Genomic DNA, 20,029 nt, shown 5'->3' on the forward strand with positions numbered 1-20,029 from the left:
CTGGTTTTGGTGAATAATTTTAATGCAGACTAAAAAAGTCAATTTTTAATTGACTATAAGCTACTGAAAAATTTCCTAAAGGAAATTTTATATAGTTCTGTTTCTTTTTATGTGAATATGCTTACCCTCCCTCGACATATGGTAATGTTTAAAAAGGTATTTATTGATTTTGTTTTTGACTGTTCTAGGGCTTTCTTGCTGCATGTGGGCTTTCTCTAGTTGCAGTGAGCAGGGGCTGCTCTGTAGTGCAGGAGCTTCTGTTTGCAGTGGCTTCTCTTGTGTGGAGCACAGGCCCTAGAGCGAAGGCTCAGTGGTTGTGGAGCACAGGCTTAGTCATCCTGTGGCCTGTGGGATCTTCCCAGACCAGGGAGGAACCCGTGCCCCTGCACTGGCAGGGGGGGCTCTTAAGCACTGGACCACCCATGGAAATACCTCATGATGATTTTTAACAGCTTTTGAGATATAATTTACATACTATCAAGTTCACTCATTTGAAGTGTATCATTCACTGGCTTTCAAGCTATTTTGAGTTGTGCAACCATCACCATAATCTGATTCTAGAACACTTATCATTCCCCAAGAAAGTCTCATAGCCATTAGCAATCACTCAGCATTACCCTCCTTTCCCTGACTCCCCTGCCCTAGACAACCTCTAATCTAATTTCTGGCTTCTTAGACTTGCCTGATTTGGACATTTCATATAAATGGAAATGCACAATATGTGGTCTTCTGTGACTGACTTCTTTCACTTAGCATGATGCTTTTTATTCCTTTTTATTGTCAAATAATATTCCATCACATGGAAATATATTTTATTTGCCAATTTAGCAGCTGATATGCTTTTTGTTGTTTCTACTTTTTACCTATTATGACTAATGCTGCTGTGAGCATTTATGTACATGTTTTTGTGTGGACATATGTTTTCCTTTTGGGAGTGGGGCATAAACCTAAGAGTGGGATGACTATGTCATATTTTAGCTATGTTTAGCATCTTGAAGAACTTCTACTTTTTAAAGTGGCTGAATCATTTTATATTGCATTAACAATGTATGAAGATTCCAGGTTTCTAAACTATTGTCAATATTTGCTATTAGTATTATTTTTTACAATTGCCATTCTAGTGAGTGTGAAGAAGTTTCTAATTGTGGTCTTGATTTGCATTTCTGTAATGACTAATGACTAATGTTGAATTTCTTTTCATGTGCCACCAGGAGAGTCCCATAAGTATAAATTAAAAAAATTGTAAATTAAGGCTACCTATTTATACTCTTGGGAAAATGTTTAATTTATTCCAGTTATGAGTGAGCCTTTGCAATATTGTAAGCCAGTAGTTCTCAAAGTGTGGTTGGTGGACCCCTGGGTGTTCCTGAAACTTTTTCAGGGGTCTTTGAGATTAAATTAATTTTCATAATAATGCTAAGATGTTGCTTGTTTCTATACCTGTGTGTTAACATTTTCACTAATGTCACAAAGGCAATGATGGGGAAAACTGCTGGTGTCTTAGCACAAATCAATGCAGTAGCATCAGACTGTACTAATAGTCACTGTATTCATTGTCAAAATGTCTGTAGTAAATGTCTTCTTAATATTCTCTGTGATGTGGGAAGTGTGCAATGTATGTGTGAAGCATGTTGGTTGCACATTAAAGTACTATGGTTGCTTTGATGAAAAACACTAGTGTAATTGTTTGAGTTGCTAATTGATCTATCTCTTCCATGGAATACTATTTTTATTTGAAAGAATGCGGATTCATTTTTGCTATGCAGCAGCAGCGACAGAGGATGAGACGGTTGGTTGGCATCACTGACTCAATGGACATGAATGTGAGCAAACTCTGGGAGATAGTGAAGGACAGGGAAGCCTGGCGTGCTGCAGTCCATGGGGTCACAGAGTAAGTCAGACATGACTGAGCGACTAAACAACAACAAGAAGCTGATACAACATTGTAAATCAACTATACTGCAGTAAAATTAAGAAAAAAAGAAAGCTGACAGGCAAAATATGATTATTCAGACTTTGATATTTAATGACAGTTTCTCAAATATGAATGAAGTGAAACTGTCACTTTAGAGAAAACAACTGACAATGTTTGTTGCTAACGATAAAATTAGAACTTTGGAAACACTTGTTTCTGCTCTCACAAGCTTGACATCTTCCCAACACTTAAGGACTTTCCCAATCAGATGGTAGTGATATTAATAAATGTATTTTTAAAATATTGTGCAATGAATGTGTCAGAACTTGGAAAATCTACATAACTCAATGAATTAATATTCTCCAAAAGAGCAATGCATGCTATTATACGCATTTATATTTGAATTTGCTGTCCTCTTTCCATGGTCGTAGAGAAGTGAATCAGCTGTTGAGGACAAGGCCTGGAATCATATTAATTAATGTATTACATAAATATTAATTGAACACCTCTGAGGTGCTAGACACAGTGCTAAATGCTGGAGATAAGACATAAAGGTGAATAAACATTTAATCTTTGCCTTATGGAGCATAACGTCTACTAAGAAAGAAATTTATAAACATATGAAATGTTTTTAAATTGTGTTCGTGATGGACAGGGAGGCCTGGCGTGCTGTGGTTCATGAGGTTGCAAAAAGTCGGACACGACTGAGCGACTGAACTGAACTGAAAGGAACAAAACTGGGTTCTGAAGTGGAGAATACTAAGAGAGGGTCTGACTCTGAGAGGAAGCCATGCCATGCCAAGCTGCTTCAGTCGTGTCCGACCTTACGCGACCCCATGGACGGCAGCCCACCAGGCTCCTCCGTCCACAGGATTCTCCAGGCAAGAATACTGGAGTGGGTTGCCATTTGAGCAGCCAACATTAAAGCCAACCTGAGAAAACCTAGTGGGGAGTGGGTGTGTGTGCAGGTGTGAGTGTGAGTGCCTGTGAGGGTGGGGACATATGTGAGAGTGTGTGTGAGGGCACAGATCCTGGTGTGTGTGTGTGTGTGTGACTGAGGAAAGAATCTTGGCACAGCCGGAGTGAAGTGAGTACAGAGACGCCAGCTTGTGCAGGGCCTTGTACACTGTGGTAAGTTCACTGTTCTTAATGTTTGTGCAAAGGCCTCCGTTAGAGGATATTTTATTTACACATTTTTGGATCTGGGTGATTATCGGCCACTCTGCTCATGACAAATTGAGGACACGGGGGCCAGAGAGCTTGAATGATTTCTTCAGAGTCGTGCGGTGAGTTAGAGGCAGCGTGCAGTTAGGGCCTCTTGCCCAGGTTCGTTGCTCTGCTTACTCCACCAATCAACGCTGCAGATGAATTGCTTCTGCAGTGGGGTTTCTGCTAAGGACAGTACAGGTCACTTTTGTACAAGTTGTCTCAGTGTCACCAGTGGGGAGGTTGCTTAGGACCGAGTGTCTTGTAGATAGAAAGCATTCAATATTTGGGATTTTCTCATTGGATACACAGAAATGTCTGTTTCTTTCTTTATTTGGCTATGCCGAGTCTTAGTTGCAGCATGTGGGATCTAGTTCCCTGACAAGGAATCAAACCTGGGCTCCCTGCATTGGGGGCTTGAATTCTTTGCCACTGAGCCACCAGTGAAGTCCCTCTACAGATTTTCAGTTTATAGATGTGAGAATGGAGGCACAGACTAATACTCTGCTCAGGGTCTTACACTGTCTAGTGATGGAGCCGGTGTCCGACCTGTAGACCAGTGATCTTCCCACCAGATTGCTGTGATGTCTGTGGCATTCTAGTCGGGAATCCAAAATTTGTATTGGTCTGTCTAAACAGAGGGCAGATCTCAGGAGGAAGACTCAGAGATAATTGGGATGGCTTCTGGGAGAGTGAAATATTGTTTATCTTTCCCCCATCACTTCTCAACACAGTAGATAGCCTTACTCTGTTACGTGTTCTTTAGAACCCAAAGCAGATGTCCTCATACTTATGGATTTCTCCTTGCTTCCTACTAGTCTTCAAACATTTTGAAAGCAGTGGTCACATCTTGATATTTATAAATCTGGACAGAATGCCTGGCACATGGTGGGCCCTCAGGAAATGTTTGAGGAATTAAATGGGAAAAGTCAGCCAGAATTATTACAGAATGAGCATTTATAAATTAGCTCTTTGGAGAAACAGTGCAACAAAAAGATTAAAAATGGTAGGTAATAAAAAAGGCATCTTTATTTATTATATATCACAGTCTATCAAGAATAACATAGAACTAAACTTAGTGATTGCATATATAAATTGTCTAGCTAAAGCAAAATACATACCAAAGTACTGGCTGGACTGCAGCCCACTCGTCTATGTAATTTTAGTCTACTTGTAATTAATAAGTGATGCAGTTTCCCTGAATTATCTCTAACCTCAAATTCTAAATTTTCCCACTATCTAAAACACACACTGCATTTTATGAATACGTTCCCACTGTATTCATAATTAGAATTTTTGTAAGAAGTTAAGCGATGCAGAAGCATATAGTAAGAAGTGAATAATCCCTCCTTATCTCTATCTTTACTCTCACACTGAATACAATATCAGGCTCTGAATTTCTAAGAACAGAAATATTTTGGATCTTCATTTGGAAGAAAGAATATTCTAACTTTCTCAAGATTGGCTTCCTTTTAAGAATGAACACAAAAGGGACAGTCCAAATTCTGAATAAAACAAAAAGTCACAAAATTGGAGTTTTTCTCGGGACATCTCTCACCATGGATAGAGAACATGTGATGACTCAGTCTTTGCTGACTGGGGAAGAGTGATAGCAGGAGGTCATTTCTTTCATTGCTGAATTTATTTTAGACAGGCGGCAGTTTGTATGTGAAATTCAGAGGGTTGCAAGATGCTTCTTTGGATAGGTCAAGTTTAAAACACTTTCACTTGGTTACTTCGATTTTCTGCTTTGAAGTAGGAATGTTATATGGCTCCTGCAATGGTTTTCTTTATCCAGTTGAGGTGTTTTTTGGTAAGGAGGATGTAGATGCCAGGCTTCTGGGGGTTACCACACTTGCCAAAGGAAGTGACACCTCTGAAAACATTATCACATATCAGAGGACTTCCAGAATCCCCCTGAAACAGAAAGTTACATGATTTAGACAGGAGTGCTTTCCAAGGATTGGAGAAGGCAATAGCACCCCACTCCAGTACTCTTGCCTGGAAAATCCCATGGATGGAGGAGCCTGGTAGGCTGCAGTCCATGGGGTCGCTAAGAGTCGGACTCGACTGAGCGACTTCACTTTCACGCTTTGGAGAAGGAAATGGCAACCCACTCCAGTGTTCTTGCCTAGAGAATCCCAGGGATCGGGGAGCCTGGTGGGCTGCCATCTATGGGGTCACACAGAGTCGGACTCGACTGAGCGACTTAGCAGCAGCAGCAGCAGCATTCCAAGGATATTTAATCACCCTTTTAGTCATTCATTTATTCACTCATTCACTCACACATTTTCTCTCTTTCCTTAAAGGCTAATTTATATCTCTTTTATTAATTGTCTGTCCTCAGCATCAATTACACAGATCTGTTAATATTTTCCAATCATTTCCCTTTTGCAAAAGACAATTCTGGAGATGTGCAAAATTTATTTTCATCGGTAAAACAAAGACAAAGCAGCAAGGGAAGCCTTTAACAGTGAAAATAACTGTCTCCCTCAGTCGCCCTGTATCCGCTTTTCTTGGTCAGTAGATGTTAGGGGAAGAGACTGGATGTTGGGACTGCCTGAGGCATGAGATGGGATTTGAATTACACCCTGCTTTAAAGAAGGACACAGGGTAAGCCATCTCAGACCAAGGAGTACTTGTGAGAGTTCAAACAAATTTTAGGGCTCTTTTCCAGGTCATCAGTTTTCATTTCATATTCTCTCTGACCCTGCAAACCACTTCTGGAACATGAGTTCTAAATAAGGCCGAACCCTGGTCAAGCCTATTCTCGGCACATGGAAAGGCAGAACAACGCAGGAGCTGGGAGTCAGGTGGCCTGGGTTCAAATGTGTCTGACATTTTTTCGATCCCATAGACTGTCGCTTGCCAGGTTCCTCTGTCTGTGGGATTTCCCAGGCAAAGATATTGGAGTGAGTTGCCTTGCCCTCCTCCAGGGAATCTTCCTGACCCAAGGCAGGAGGATTCTTTACCACTGAGCCACCGGGGAAGCCCCATCTATATAATAGGATTGATAATAATAGTGTCTATCCCATGGAGCTATTTGAGGATCAACTGGCATAGAATATACAACTTAGTATAGTTCTTGGCATCTGATAAATGCCAGCTGTCATGATCAGCAGGACAGAATCCATGTGCTGTGCTGTGCTTAGTTGCTTAATTGTGTCTAACTCTTTGCAACCCCATGGACTGTAGCCTGCCAGCATCCTCTGTCCATGGGGATTTTCCAGGCAAGAATACTGGGGTGGGTTGCCATGCCCTCCCTCAGGGGATCTTCCTAACCTAGGGATCAAACCCAGGTCTCCTGCATTGCAGGCGGATTCTTTACCATCTGAGCCACCGGTAAGCCCACAGCACCATAAGTGGTGGTTAAATGCGATCCTGATCTTTGGTAATGAGAGGAGTTTCCCTGGATGGTAGGCTTCACCTGGGACAAGGGAGCACACAGCAGCCCAGTGTCAAGCAGACATTCTTTCAGGCCTCGGATATAAGAAGGAATCACAACAGTCCACCTTGCTCTTCTTAGGCATGCTATTTAACCTGATTTCCCATTGCCCAAAATGGTTAAAGTTTTACTTTACTTACTTCACACGAATCATCTTCACCTTTTCTTCCACCAGCACAGATCATACTGAGATCAATAACTGGATTAAAATTATAGTGCTGGGCATCATTGCATATTTTCCTATTTATCACTGTAACGTTGGCCTCTCTCAAGGCATTAGACATTTGACATGCGTCTTTTTTGGTGCTTCCCCATCCTGCCACATGACACTTGGTGTGGGGTTTGACATCATCTCCGTCTCCTGCTCTTGGTAGCTGAAGTATTCCTACAGCTTTGGTCATAGTTGCTTTACCTTCCAGCTAGAAAAGAGACAGAAGACGCAGTTTAAGGCAGTAACCAAACCCAGAAAACAGCTCTGACTTAAATAGATAACTTGCTTATTTAGTATGTTCTTATGAAGAATATAAATCAAAACATGTTCCAACCGAATTGACCATCAGTTATTGGTTTTTTAAAGTCACAGCATACCTTTTCAGGCATGTTTTGCTAGGATAGTATAGTAAACTTCAGTCAGTTGACCCATCAATGATGAAATTTTATTGGTGGTGGCTGACAGTTCTGTGGTTGAAAAGCTGTGTTGGAGCGCTCAATCATTATTTTATTCAGGTGATCTTAAGTTTGTGAACTGACTGATATCAAGGCCAATGAAAGGAGACCAGAGCTCCAGGTGCAGGGGGGCAGGGTGGGAAAGGGGTCAGTGACATTTTCCACTTCAGTGGAAACGTGGCTTCCCCTCTTCTGAGCAAGCGCAACCCACTTGCACTGCCTTCGAGGGTTCACGCACACTTTGCCCTTTGCTTTCATTTGCCAGACCCTCTTCTTGCCTCACTACCTTGCTTTCTCTCTTTTTCTTCTGAAAACTCAAGGTCAGGAGAGTAGGGAGTGTCATAAAAGTTGAGAAGAGAGTAGAGGAAGATAATTCTAGTTCTTTCCTTCTTGCCTCAAGCTGTAGGGAGTCCTAGTATTGCGGACCTTCTAAACACACAGGAGCACAGCAGCAGAGGCCACTGCCACATTCCTATCATTGCATTGCTTTCAGGCCCCACTTCCTGACTTTAGACAGTCCCCACTTCCTCAGTGCCCCCTCTGAGTCAGTAATGTGCCCCCCCCCCGCCCCACTAGAATTTAGAAAAAGAAATGGCCACAGCTTAAACTCTTTCCACAGAACTTCAAATGCCCACTTGCAACACCTGTCCTTCTGTCCTGCTCACATTCATGCTTGTTATCTGGTTGGATTGACAAGGAGGCAGCAGAACCCCCAGAAGGACTGCAGATCTGAATGAATGGATCAGAACTGGAGTCAGGATGCATATACTTGTAGACAGCTCTCCTGGGGTCAGGCACACAGACCAGTGATGGGCACATCAGTAGGTTTTCACACTGGAAGGTTAACCATGGGGAGGTCCTGACACCCTCTTTAAGATTTCTCCAGCAACCTCGCCTTTCTGGCCACAGTGTCAGAGGTGAGAGGGTTTCCTGACTCTACTTCGCACCCCTTACTCACCGCACACTCTTATAAAGATATTGAAGTCCTAAAGGAGACTTGACCACTGCTACCACTTTCTTGAAACCTGAGTTCAGAATCTTTTCCCTTGATGGGTTTGCCACTGTCTGGCTTAATTCCATTCCTTATCCAAAATTATTCAGAAAATGTTTATGGAAGGTCTACCGTGTAGTAGGCACTATACTCCCTGGTATAGGGGAGAAATAAAAAGATAAAAATATCTGTTCTTTGAAGTTGACATCGCACTGAGGGAGACAGACAAACAATCTAAAGTATTGAATATATCAGAAGTGCCCTGCGGTGGAGAAAAGGGCAGGAGGGAAGCAGGCCAGGTAGCGCCCTCTACTGGGCGGGGGAGGGAGTTACGTTGCCCCGTGCAGGAAGCAGGACGGGAGGGAATTAGAGTATGGGGGAGGAGAGGAGACCTGAGAGAGAGGCAGGGCCTAGAGTCTCAAGGAAGAAAGTGTGAGGGTCGCTGATAAGTACGGAGGGCAAGGAGTGTGGGGAGTTTGCCAGAAGCATACAAAGCTCTAGGTCCTCTCTTTACTCCTGATATGGGAACGTGTGGATTCCTCGAGCTTCCTCTGAAGTCTTACTGGGGAAATTTCTCCTCAACCCCCTCTGGAAGACTGTGGATTGCACACTCTGCCCAGTTCTGCCTCCTTGATCGTACTTTCTGCATAGCAGTCAGGTAATCCTCCTAAAAACAAGTCTCATCATGTCACTGCCCTGCTTAAAATACTTTCCCATTTCCTTCCCCATAAAGTTCAAACTTCTTCCCATGGTTTACAATGTCTGGGTGCCCTCTTTCTTAAATTTCATGATAACTTCCCTTTCTTCCCTCTTCCTCCAAATGCATTTTCCATTAAAGACTCCTCTTATACTTCCTGCCTGGAAGGCCCTTTCCTCTTTTTGCTTCCTGACTCCTGTATCTTCTTTAAGAAAGCTTCCCTGACCGCCTGGACACGGCCCGTGTTCCCTCAGAGCCCACTTCTAAGTCATCTGCATCACTGATGAGTCACATACAGCCAGCTCAGAACTGTTGATGTATTTGTCTGTCTCTCCCACTAGAAACTGTGAACACTTTGAGAACAGCACCTGTTTATCTTAGGAAGAGAGAAAATCTTACTGGCACTTACAGCTGGGCCACAACTTTTCCTACTGATCATGAACACTTTTATAGACCACCAATATCAGATAGGACTTCCCTGGTGGCTCAGACAGTAAAGAATCTGCCTGCAATGCAAGAGACCTGGGTTCAATCCCTGGGTCGGGAAGATCCCTTGGAGAAGGGAATGGCAAACCACTCCAGGATTCTTGCCTGGAGAATTCCATGGACAGAGAAGCCTGGTGGGCTACACTCCACAGGGTCACAAGAATCACAAGAATTGGACACAACTGAGCAACTAATACTTTTGCTTTTAATATCAGATAAGGTAAGCCTAAAGAAAGGAGCAAGATTCCAGGCCACTTTGCAGTCATGTTTGAGTACAGGCAAAAGTAAGGTCATTGTGCCCGCCACAAAAATGACCAAACATCCCCTATTGGTTAAAATGAGTAGCCGCTGCTTCTTATCAATCACAGATTTAGCCTCCTAGGTAAGTAAGATTCACTGAGATGCTCCATCATAGAATTACCCCACTTCCTGACAATAGTCAGTTCAGAGCAAACTCCTACTTCCTAGAATACTCCTTCTCATCTGACATGAGCCCAAATCTTGGGATAAGTCCCATCTAACACTCTTACAAGCCACTCCATGATTCTTAATGGTGTGCAGTCGCCCTTGCTGAGCAAGAGTCAACAAATGCAACTTGGTTTGACTGTAATTGAGTTGCTGGTGGCATTATCACTTTGGATTGACAGGTCTTACCACAGTAGGACTTTCGTCAATATTTGTTAAATTGAACTGACTTCCAATCAGGTGAACATTTGTGTAATTATGTTGGGTCCCCGCTGTGCTTCTTACCCCTACATCCTGGCATTAGCCAGTCTTGACTATGAGGCCAGTGTGTAAAACTGGTTTCAGGTTAAACTGACCAAATTTCAAAATTTTGCAATTTCAAAATAGTCGTTGAAAAAAAAAAACCATGTTTACCTGAAGTAGTTGAAGATCCCCTTCAAATGTCTGTGGATCAAAGCATGGGTAGGGAATTGCCTTTTTAATGGAAAATACTTGGTCAAGTTTCTCTTTATGGGATGTAGAGTGGGCCCCAAGAATAACTTGAGGATTTCCCTTCCTGGAAAAAACAAGGATGATATAATTTATGTGACAGAACAGATGAAATTAAGTATGAATTTAATTTATTAAATCCAATCAGTTCTTTTAGATGGTTTCCTATATATAAATAAGCACAGCAAGTTAGGGGGCATTTATGAGGCTTTTTTTCTTTAGGTGTTTTACCTAAAACTCCTATGACATGTGTTATCATAGATGGTTCAACTTCAGGTCTTTTCAGGGAAGAAGCAACAGGAGGGGAATCCCAGGCCTTTTGACAGCAGCAGGAGCATTGTGTTGGCAAGGCCTGGAGAGGTGTGGTCAGGTGCTGACCACACGGGCTGCTGCAGAAAGAAGAGCTGCCAGTTTCTCCATCTGCCTTGGATTTGTGGAATCAACACCTAATGGAAGAAACTCAACCTAAGAACTAGAGACTAAACCCAAGAACTAGAGACTAAACCAAAGAATGAGAGCTGAATTTATTTCTTTGTGGTAGTGTAACTACCACAAGATAGTGTAACTTGCTTGTCCTCGAAAATGACAAAGATGGAAAAGGGCCTAGAACTGAATATGTAGAACTGAAGAAATGAATTTTGACAAAATAGTGAAATTTTAAAGCTGAATCTAGGGGACTTCCCTGGTTGTCCAGTGGTAAAGAATCTCTCTTGCAGTGCAGGAGACGCAGGTTCGATCCCTAGTTGGGAAACTAAGATCCCACATGCCTCAGAGCAACTAAGCCTGTAAACTGCAACTACTGAGCCACAACTAGAGAGTCTGCATGCTACAATGAAAGATACTCTTTGATGCAGCAAAGATGCCATGCAGCCGAAGAAAGAACTAAAGCAAAAAACAAAACTTCAAGCTGGTTTTAGAAAAGGCAGAAGAACCAGAGATCAAATTGCCAACATCCACTGGGTCATGGAAAAAGCAAGAGAGTTCTGGAAAAACATCTATTTCTGCTTTATTGACTATCCCAAAGCCTTTGACTGTGTGGATCACAATAAGCTGTGGGAAATTCTCAAAGAGATGGGAATACCAGACCACCTGACCTGCCTCTTGAGAAACCTGTATGCAGGTCAGGAAGCAACAGTTAGAACTAGACATGGAACAACAGACTGGTTCCAAATAGAAAAATGAGTACATCAAGGCTGTATATTGTCACCCTGCTTATTTAACTTCTATGCAGAGTACATCATGAGAAACGCTGGACTGGAAGAAACACAAGCTGGAATCAAGATTGCCAGGAGAAATATCAATAACCTCAGATATGCAGATGACACCAGCCTTAAGGCAGAAAGTGAAGAGGAACTAAAAAGCCTCTTGATGAAAGTGAAAGAGGAGAGTGAAAAAGTTGGCTTAAAGCTCAACATTCAGAAAACGAAGATCATGGCATCTGGTCCCATCACTTCATGGGAAATAGATGGGGAAACAGTGGAAACAGTGTCAGACTTTATTTTTCTGGGCTCCAAAATCACTGCAGATGGTGACTGCAGCCATGAAATTAAAAGACACTTACTCCTTGGAAGGAAAGTTATGACCAACCTAGATAGCATGTTCAAAAGCCGACTAAGGTCTGTCTATCAAGGCTATGGTTTTTCCACTGGTCATGTATGGATGTGAGACTTGGACTGTGAAGAAAGCTGAGTGCTGAAGAACTCATGCTTTTGAACTGTGGTGTTGGAGAAGACTCTTGAGAGTCCCTTGGATTGCAAGGAGATCCAACTAGTCCATTCTGAAGGAGATCAGCCTTGGGTGTTCTTTGGAAGGAATGATGCTAAAGCTGAAACTCCAGGACTTTGGCCACCTCATGCGAAGAGTTGACTCATTGGAAAAGACTCTGACGCTGGGAGGGATTGGGGGCAGGAGGAGAAGGGGACGACCGAGGATGAGATGCTGGATGGCATCACTGACTCGATGGACGTGAGTCTGGATGAATTCCGGGAGTTGGTTATGGACAGGGAGGCCTGGCATGCTGTGATTCATGGGGTCACAAAGAGTCGGACACGACTGAGCGACTGAACTGAATCTAAACACACACACGGAAGGAAATAAACTGCTAGCCCCCAAGTCTAGTTTGTGAACCGAATGATAGCTAATCTGGGAGAGATGGGCAGAAGCTTTTCTTGATTTACTGGACAGACTTTGCACTAAGTGGGCCTATTAACCAAGCCAATGGTGATCGTTACAGTGTACATTGTGCTGCAGTCGCCACTTGATAAATTCTCATTTGACACAACATAGTGCAGATCTCCTTGGATCTTCTTTGTGGGGGGCTAGTTTTTAAGTCTTTTCTTTTATTCATGCAATTTATACTAAAATGAGCAGGGAAATAGTAGGTTCTAGTTATCAACAACAAGTACTGATGAAGAAAACAGCAGCATATCCAGGTGATAAACATTATTCTGACTTTCAAATCACAATTAGGGAAAAATTAGCTTGAACCATAGGAAATGACTGTTTTGAAAAGTCAAACAGTTAAATATCAGCAATATATGGTTCAATCTAATATGTAGCAACGTGGGATAAGACTAACTAGATCACAGTAAGTAAATCACTTGTAATCATAGAGAACACTTAACTTGCTCAACTATGTAAAATACATTTGTGAAAAAAGCCTGAAATAAAATATAGCAAAATAGTAACAGTGATTATGTGAAGTTGATAAGATTAGGAGTGCTGTTTTTCACCATTTTGATTTTCAAAATGTTAATAATATTGCTATTTATAGTTAAAAAAATAATATGAGAAAATAGTCATACAGTTCAATTTTATTCTACAGGATCTGGCCTTTGCTTATAGAGAAAGAATGTACTTGCACACTTTCTTCTCCATCCCTGCCTAGTTCTGGTTTTGGACTTCAGAGCCCTCTGACAGCCCCGGCCCCGCCCCTCCCCTCCCCGCCGGCTGTCTAGAGTGGGAGGAGCTCAGAATCACTTACAGGTCGCAGTGAGCGGCTGTCAACACCCAGTTTTCTTTGATCAAAGCCCCTGCACAGAGTTTCAGCCCTTTGATTAGAGCCATGTAGCGTCTTGTGTGAGGGGCCACTTCATTTCCTCCTATAATTCCCTCGCAGGATACTGGAAAAACTGCAAGAGTGATTCAGAGTGAAATCCTGTCTTACCGAGTTACGTGTCCCCCTGAGAAAGTTCTGATAATCATGAACAGATCCAGAACGAGTACTTAGACATGCACTTTGTGTCCAGGGAGAGAAGATCAAAGTGGTCCAGGTGGTTCGGAGTTTTTACAATTTTCCAGGATAGCTTCAGATAATAGTATCTTGAATTTAAATACTACTTCTCTTCCTCAAGAATTCAGATCACCTTTAACCTAATATCCATCTCCTTCCTATCCCTGGGAGGCAGAAACTGTCAGGCAATAGAATCTCTTTTATTAAAGCTCAAAAAGCAAAAAGATTAAAGACTTACCCAATAGCATATGGGAAGAGCAGATGGGGGAGAAACCTCATTCTCCTTTTTCTGCCATCCCTCAGCGGTTCACTTCCTACTACAGGCTTCATTGTCTCAGTTTGGGGTTGGACACTGTGTTATTGACCTTAAAAATCTCAGTGTTCCATGATGAGATTATTGTTGGGAATGATGGTTTGGTAAATTGTATTAAATTTGAAGAAAGAACAACAACTATAGTAGCAATAATAGTGAAAGCATCTATGATTTACCAGGCACTGGTAAGTTTCAGACTCTGGTTCTGTTGTTTGCTGCAATGCAAGGTGAGTGTTATTATTCCCATAGATAAGGAATGTAAAGTTTAGACAGGCAATTACCTTGCCCAAGTTCACACAACTAATAAATAGTAAAGCAGTCTTCTAATCCAGTTCCTCATCATGAAAAAAAAAATATACTCTATCCATTGTGAAGAACTGTTTGTCTGAAGTACCTTTGTTATTTTTGAAATGTAGAGCCATTTGAGAATCTAAATAAAGTACAGACACAGATATGCGTGTGAATATTTGCATACAGTGCATTGGGACATCGGGGTCTTTTGAAATGGTGGCACGACCCCTGGAGTTCCTCTCTAGTGTCAAGTTGAGACCGCATCCTCTTGAGGTGCGATGGGAACGCCGGGATTCCTTGGTGGCTCAGAGGTTAAAGTCTGCCTGCAATGTGGGAGACCTGGGTTTGATCCCTGGGTCGGGAAGATCCCCTGGAGAAGTAAATGGCAACCCACTCCAGTATTCTTGCCTGGAGAATCCCATGGACAGAGGAGCCTGGTAGGCTGCAGTCCGTGGGGTCGCAAAGAGTCGGACAGGACTGAGCGACTTCACTTTACTTCCTTTCTTTCACTTTGGGAGAGTCATGGACTTCTTAGTGCCCATTCAGACCCTTGAAGGAGCTCATGGATCCCACATTAAGAATCCCAGCTCTGAAGGTATCACTGAGCTATAAAATATCATAATGTGTGGTTAAGAACATGAACTCTGGGTTCAAATCCCAGACCTACTACTTACTAGCTGATTACTTCAGTAAATTGTCTTAACCTCTTTGGCCTTAGTTTCCTCATATGTAAATTGGGCTGATAACAATAATACATAAGAAGAGTGTATATCAAACACTTAGAATATACTTAACTGTAAGTTTTATTAAATGTTGACACACACATATATGTAGTTCATTGGATTATTTTACATTGATTTATTGCTTTCTTTACCATTCCCACTACTGGAAATTAACATAATTCATCCTGAAAACCAAAATTTTAAGATTTATCTGAGAGTTATGAGTTGTGTTAGTCGCTCTGTTGTGTCTACACAACTACAACCCCATGGATTGTAGTTCACCAGGCTCCTCTGTCCGTGGGATTCTCCAGGCAAGAATATTGGAGTGGGTTGCCATTCCCTTCTCCAGGGGATCTTTCCAACCCAGGGATCGAACCGTCTCCTGCACTGCAGGTGGATTCTTTATTTTCTGAGCCACCAGACAGAGGGTAACTAAGCTCTCCAGTTGATAAATAATCTATCCATCCCAAGTTTAATGGCTTTGTTGGTTTTTCAATTGCCAGTTTTGCTCTGTGGATCTGGCCTGAATTGTGAGACCCTCCAGATATAGTTATGCTTTCATATTTTTGCTCTAAACACAATAGGTTATGTTTTCATTTTAAAAAGCAATATACCATTTCAATAGCAAAGACTAAAAGTAACATGAAATATTATTAGAAATTAAGTTATGATTTCTTTTTTACTTTTACACAATACTGAACAAAAGTAAACCAGTATAAAATTCCATTTTCTTATAAGCAAAACTGAAAAGCATATGAAAATATGTCTTACCTCCAGAAATTAGAAGGAGACAAATGGCAGGAGGAAAAGAGAAAGGAAAAGGAATATTCATGGCTTCTGTTATTTTCTTATGGAGACTATTTAGTTTCAGGTACTGATAGTAATATATAATGAAACACAAAGGATGTGGGTTTTTTATTTTTTTCTTTCTCTGCTTTGTGGCTAAAGACTTTGGTGTTTTATAACTGGAAAATATAACTTTATTTTAGAGATGCTGTGGTTACTTACTTGTTTCACATTTCTTTCAGGGTTAGACCTTTCCTACCTTAAAGTGTAAATGTGAATCCATGAGACTGTGATAAACTGAGAACAATAAACAGAAAATTGCTATTTAGGGGCAACTTTTTCACTTTCAAATATGAGTTTATTTTAAAAAGCTGAGAATCAAGTCTATATCAGAAATTGTTTTGAAATAGCATCTTTAAACTTATTCTAGTGGGGAGAGGACAGATAGTTGATCCTTTTGTTGTTGAGACTGCTGGGTAGTCATTAAGGGGAAACTGAGTTATATTCTTAATGCACACTGTTCAGCTATAAAAGCGCTAAGTGAAGATACAGGTGAATATTTGTACATGTAGAAAGGAGAAAGAGACTTTGAGCTATCACATCAAAGGCAGAAACTGTAAAAGTTTGATTTATGACATAAAAGGTGAACCTTCTGTACCTAGACACATCAAGCATAAAGCCAAATTACAAACATTTTCAACCTATGTGACACAAATGCCTATTTTTATAAAGCAATAAGAAAAGATGAATACCTGGAAAGAAAAATGGTCAGAGAATTCGAACAAGTAATTTACAAAAAAAGAAATAAAAGTGGCTGCTATATTCCTAGTCTATGGAGGAATCAATAAACACATATCATAAGTAACCAATAATAAGAAGGAATTTAAAACATTTAGGTACAAATTTTGCCTGTCAATTACTAAAAATTAGAAAACAAAAATACTCTCTGATTTTGGAAATTCTCTTTGTTGATGGCATTTAAAACTGCTACTGTCTTCCTGGAATGCAATACATATAAAGGGCTTACTAAATTTTGCATGATCTTTGACCCAACAAGTCATATCTATGATTCATACTTTAAAAAATTGTGGAGATGTATTAGTTTCATTGTTGCTGTAACAACAATCTTTAAACTTATTCAGTGTGCATTGTTGCTGTAACAAACTACCACAAACTTAGTGACTTAAAACAATAGACATTTATTATTTTATAGTTCTGTAGGTCATAAGTCTGATGTGGCTCTCCCTAGGCTAAGGTGTCAACAGAGCTGCGTTCTTTTTTGAATGCTCTAAGAAAATCCATTTCTCTGGCTTCTTCAGTTTCAAGAGGTTGCTTGCATTCCTTGGCTTGTGGCCCGCTTCCAGCTTCAAAGCCATCAGTGGTCGGTGGAGTCTTTCTCACATTGCATCACTCTGACACTGAGTCTTCTTCTGCCTCTGCTTCCACTTTTAAGGACCCCTCTGATTACCGTGGGTTTCCCAAGTGACTTAGTGGTAAAGAATCTGCCTGCAATGCAGGAGACGTGGGTTTGATTTCCTGGGTAAGGAAGATCCCCTGGAGAAGGAAATGGCAACCTCTTCCAGTATTCTTGCCTGGGAAATCCATGGACAGAGGAACCTGGTGGGCTACAGTCCATGGGGTCACAAAGGATCAGACACAGCTTAGCGACTGAGCCAGCAAGCACGTGATTACAATGGGCCCACTCAGATAATCTCCCTATTTTAAGGTGGATTGATTAGCAATGTTAATTTTATCTAAAACCTCAATTCCCCTTTGCTTTGTAAACTCACATTCCCAGGCTCTAGGGATTAGGATGTGAGCATCCTTGACTAGATGGGGAGCATTATTTGACATATATCGTATGTTGGCTCTAATTAATCTGTACAACCATTCTGTGCAAAAATTAAATATTAATAACATGGAAAGTGATCACAAAACTATTGCCATAGCAGACAATTCTTGTGTGTTACCGCAGAAGCCCTTGACCTCATGTAATCCATGAACCTTGGCCACTTGTTCTTCTCAGCTTACTCTGTGGAGACCAATTCTGCATGGCCTTGTACCATATCAGGCACCACCTGAAAACACCTTGCTTCATGCCTGCGTGACACAGCTTTTGCCTCCTACCACTGGAATCCACTGCTGCTGCTGAGATCTAGGAGATTTCAAGTCTTTTAAGGAAATTTATTTACTAGTAGGAGATGGAATCTAATGGATAAATATTCTTTGAAGCACTAATTCTTATGGTTCTGGGAAGAGAGTCTGAGCAACCAGTTGTGCTTGATGCCAAGTTTCCAGTCCAGCCATTCACCCTTGTATTGGTGCTTCTCCTCAACATTCCTTTCCTTTCTTTCCACACCACCTGCTACCCCCTTCTCAAGAATTCTCATCTCTAAGAAAGTGGTAGCTCGTAACTTCCGCCTCTGGAAACTCAAGCTGACAGTTGGGAGTGGCTCTAGGAGTTGGGAGTGACCTTACACATTAGATCCACAAAGTAGGATTTAGAGTTGACTGAGACTCACTGATCTGAAACACAGGGGACCCCACTGGTGGTGGTAAGTGGACGCCTTTGCTTCTCCTACCCTATGGTGTGGGATCTGGGCAGCCTGTCCTCTGCCTCCCGGTAAGGGACACGTGTGGGAGTGGGATTTCCCTGAAGTGGGACAGGTGCAAGAGGGGTAATTGTAACTTATTCGATCATTTGAACTTTGGACTTAGAGTGAACCTTGACGGAACTGTTACAGTGAGAAGAGACTTTTATGAGGTTCCCACCAAATCTTTCTAGTTGTAATTCGGTCATTTAGATGTGGTCTAGGGTCAGAGGTTTCTGTGTGGTAGGTTTTCTAGGTAATCAAGCTACAGATCATTTTTCTCCGCCTGCTCCCCAACCGTCAGCTTTGCAGATCATGTCACCCTATTAGATCACAAACCACCCCGCTGTTGCTGTATCTACTGTGACCACTGGGACAAGTCCCCTTCACTTCATTTCTTTTTAAATGTCACTTTATTTAGATACAGTTTACATATCATGCAATTCACCCACTTAAAATATTACAATTCAATGGTTTTTAATATACAACTATTAATTTTTAAAATTGTGGTTTTATATACATATGTATATATATATACACACATATATATAAAATCAATATATATACACCATAGAATTTGCCATTTTAACCATCTGAAATGACAATTCAGTGGCATTAATTATATTCACAATGTTGTAAACCTATTACCAGTTATCTAGTTCCAAAACTTTTTAGTCACCTTTAATAGAAACTGTAATCATTAAGTACTAACTCCCCATTTCCTCTCCTTCCAGACTCCAGAAAGTAATCTGCTTTCTGTCTCTATTAAATTGCCTATTCTAGATATTTCATGTAAGGGGAATCATACAATATTTGTCCTTTTATTCGGCTTATTTCACTTAGCATGATGTCTTCAAGATTAGTTCAGTTGTAGTAAATATTAGAATTTCACTCTTTGTTATGGCTGAATATGCTACATATTGTTTATCCATTCACCTGTTGATGGTCAGGCTTCCTGGGTGGCACCGTGGTAAAGCATCAGCTACCAATGCGGGATATGCAGGTTCAATCCCTGGATTGGGATAATCCCCTGTAGTAGGAAATTTCAACCCACTCCAGTATTCTTTCTTGGAAAATTCTGTGGATAGAGAACCCTAGTGGACCACAGTCCACTGCGTTGCAAAGAGTCAGACACAACTGAAAGCGTGAGCACACACTCGCACTGCTGATAAACATTTGGGTTGTCTCCATTTTTTGGCTATTGTGAATACTGCTCCAATGAACACTGATGTACAAGTATCTGTTTTAATCCTTGCATTTGGGTATATACCTAGGAGTGAAATTGCATAGTTGTATGGTAATCTGTGTTTAGCTTTTTGAGGAAGTCCCTCACTTGGCAGTTTTCTTTCCTTTCTTTTTTCTATTCTAATTTATTTATTTACTTGTTCATTTTTCATATTTGTTAAAAAAAAGGAGTTCATTTTTTACATTTGTTAAACTGAAGTATAGTTGATTAAAAAATTTTTATTGGAGTGTAATTGATTTGCAGTGCTGTTAGTTTCAGATGTACAGCAAAGTGAATCTGTTACACACCCGCACTCTTTTTGATTCTTTTCCCATTTAGGCCATTACAGAGTATTGAGTAGGCCTCCTTGTGCTATACAGCAAGTCCTTATTAGTCATCTATTGTATATATATAGTAGTGTGTATAGTTACATCTCCCAATTTATCTCTCCCTCCTTCACTGATCTGGATTACGTGGACATACAACTCTTATTCAATTTCTAGAACATG

General features: G+C 41.1%; 1 protein-coding gene across 1 annotated transcript; it reads right to left on the reverse strand.

Annotated features, from left to right (window-relative positions):
- Window positions 1-4,885: 4,885 nt before the first annotated feature.
- On the reverse strand, window positions 4,886-15,750 carry LOC138094614 (granzyme A). Its single transcript, XM_068990712.1, has 5 exons — window positions 15,690-15,750; window positions 13,344-13,491; window positions 10,286-10,427; window positions 6,707-6,985; window positions 4,886-5,038 (listed from the first exon to the last, which is right to left on the reverse strand). The coding sequence occupies exons 1-5, from the start codon at window positions 15,748-15,750 to the stop codon at window positions 4,886-4,888; spliced, it is 783 nt and encodes a 260-aa protein (XP_068846813.1).
- Window positions 15,751-20,029: the final 4,279 nt, after the last annotated feature.

This window comes from Capricornis sumatraensis, chromosome 18 (genome assembly GCF_032405125.1).
Source record: "Capricornis sumatraensis isolate serow.1 chromosome 18, serow.2, whole genome shotgun sequence".
Lineage (NCBI taxonomy): Eukaryota > Metazoa > Chordata > Mammalia > Artiodactyla > Bovidae > Capricornis > Capricornis sumatraensis.

Excerpts from the sequence above, each read along its gene's own strand:
- LOC138094614 (XM_068990712.1), bottom strand. The coding sequence starts at position 15,750 with ATGAATATTCCTTTTCCTTTCTCTTTTCCTCCTGCCATTTGTCTCCTT. Across the intron at positions 10,428-13,343 it reads ACAGCCGCTCACTGCGACCT|GAAGGGAAATCCTCAAGTTA; the intron begins GTAAGTGATTCT and ends TGTTTTTTCCAG. Across the intron at positions 6,986-10,285 it reads GGGATCTTCAACTACTTCAG|CTGGAAGGTAAAGCAACTAT; the intron begins GTAAACATGGTT and ends TCTCTTTTCTAG.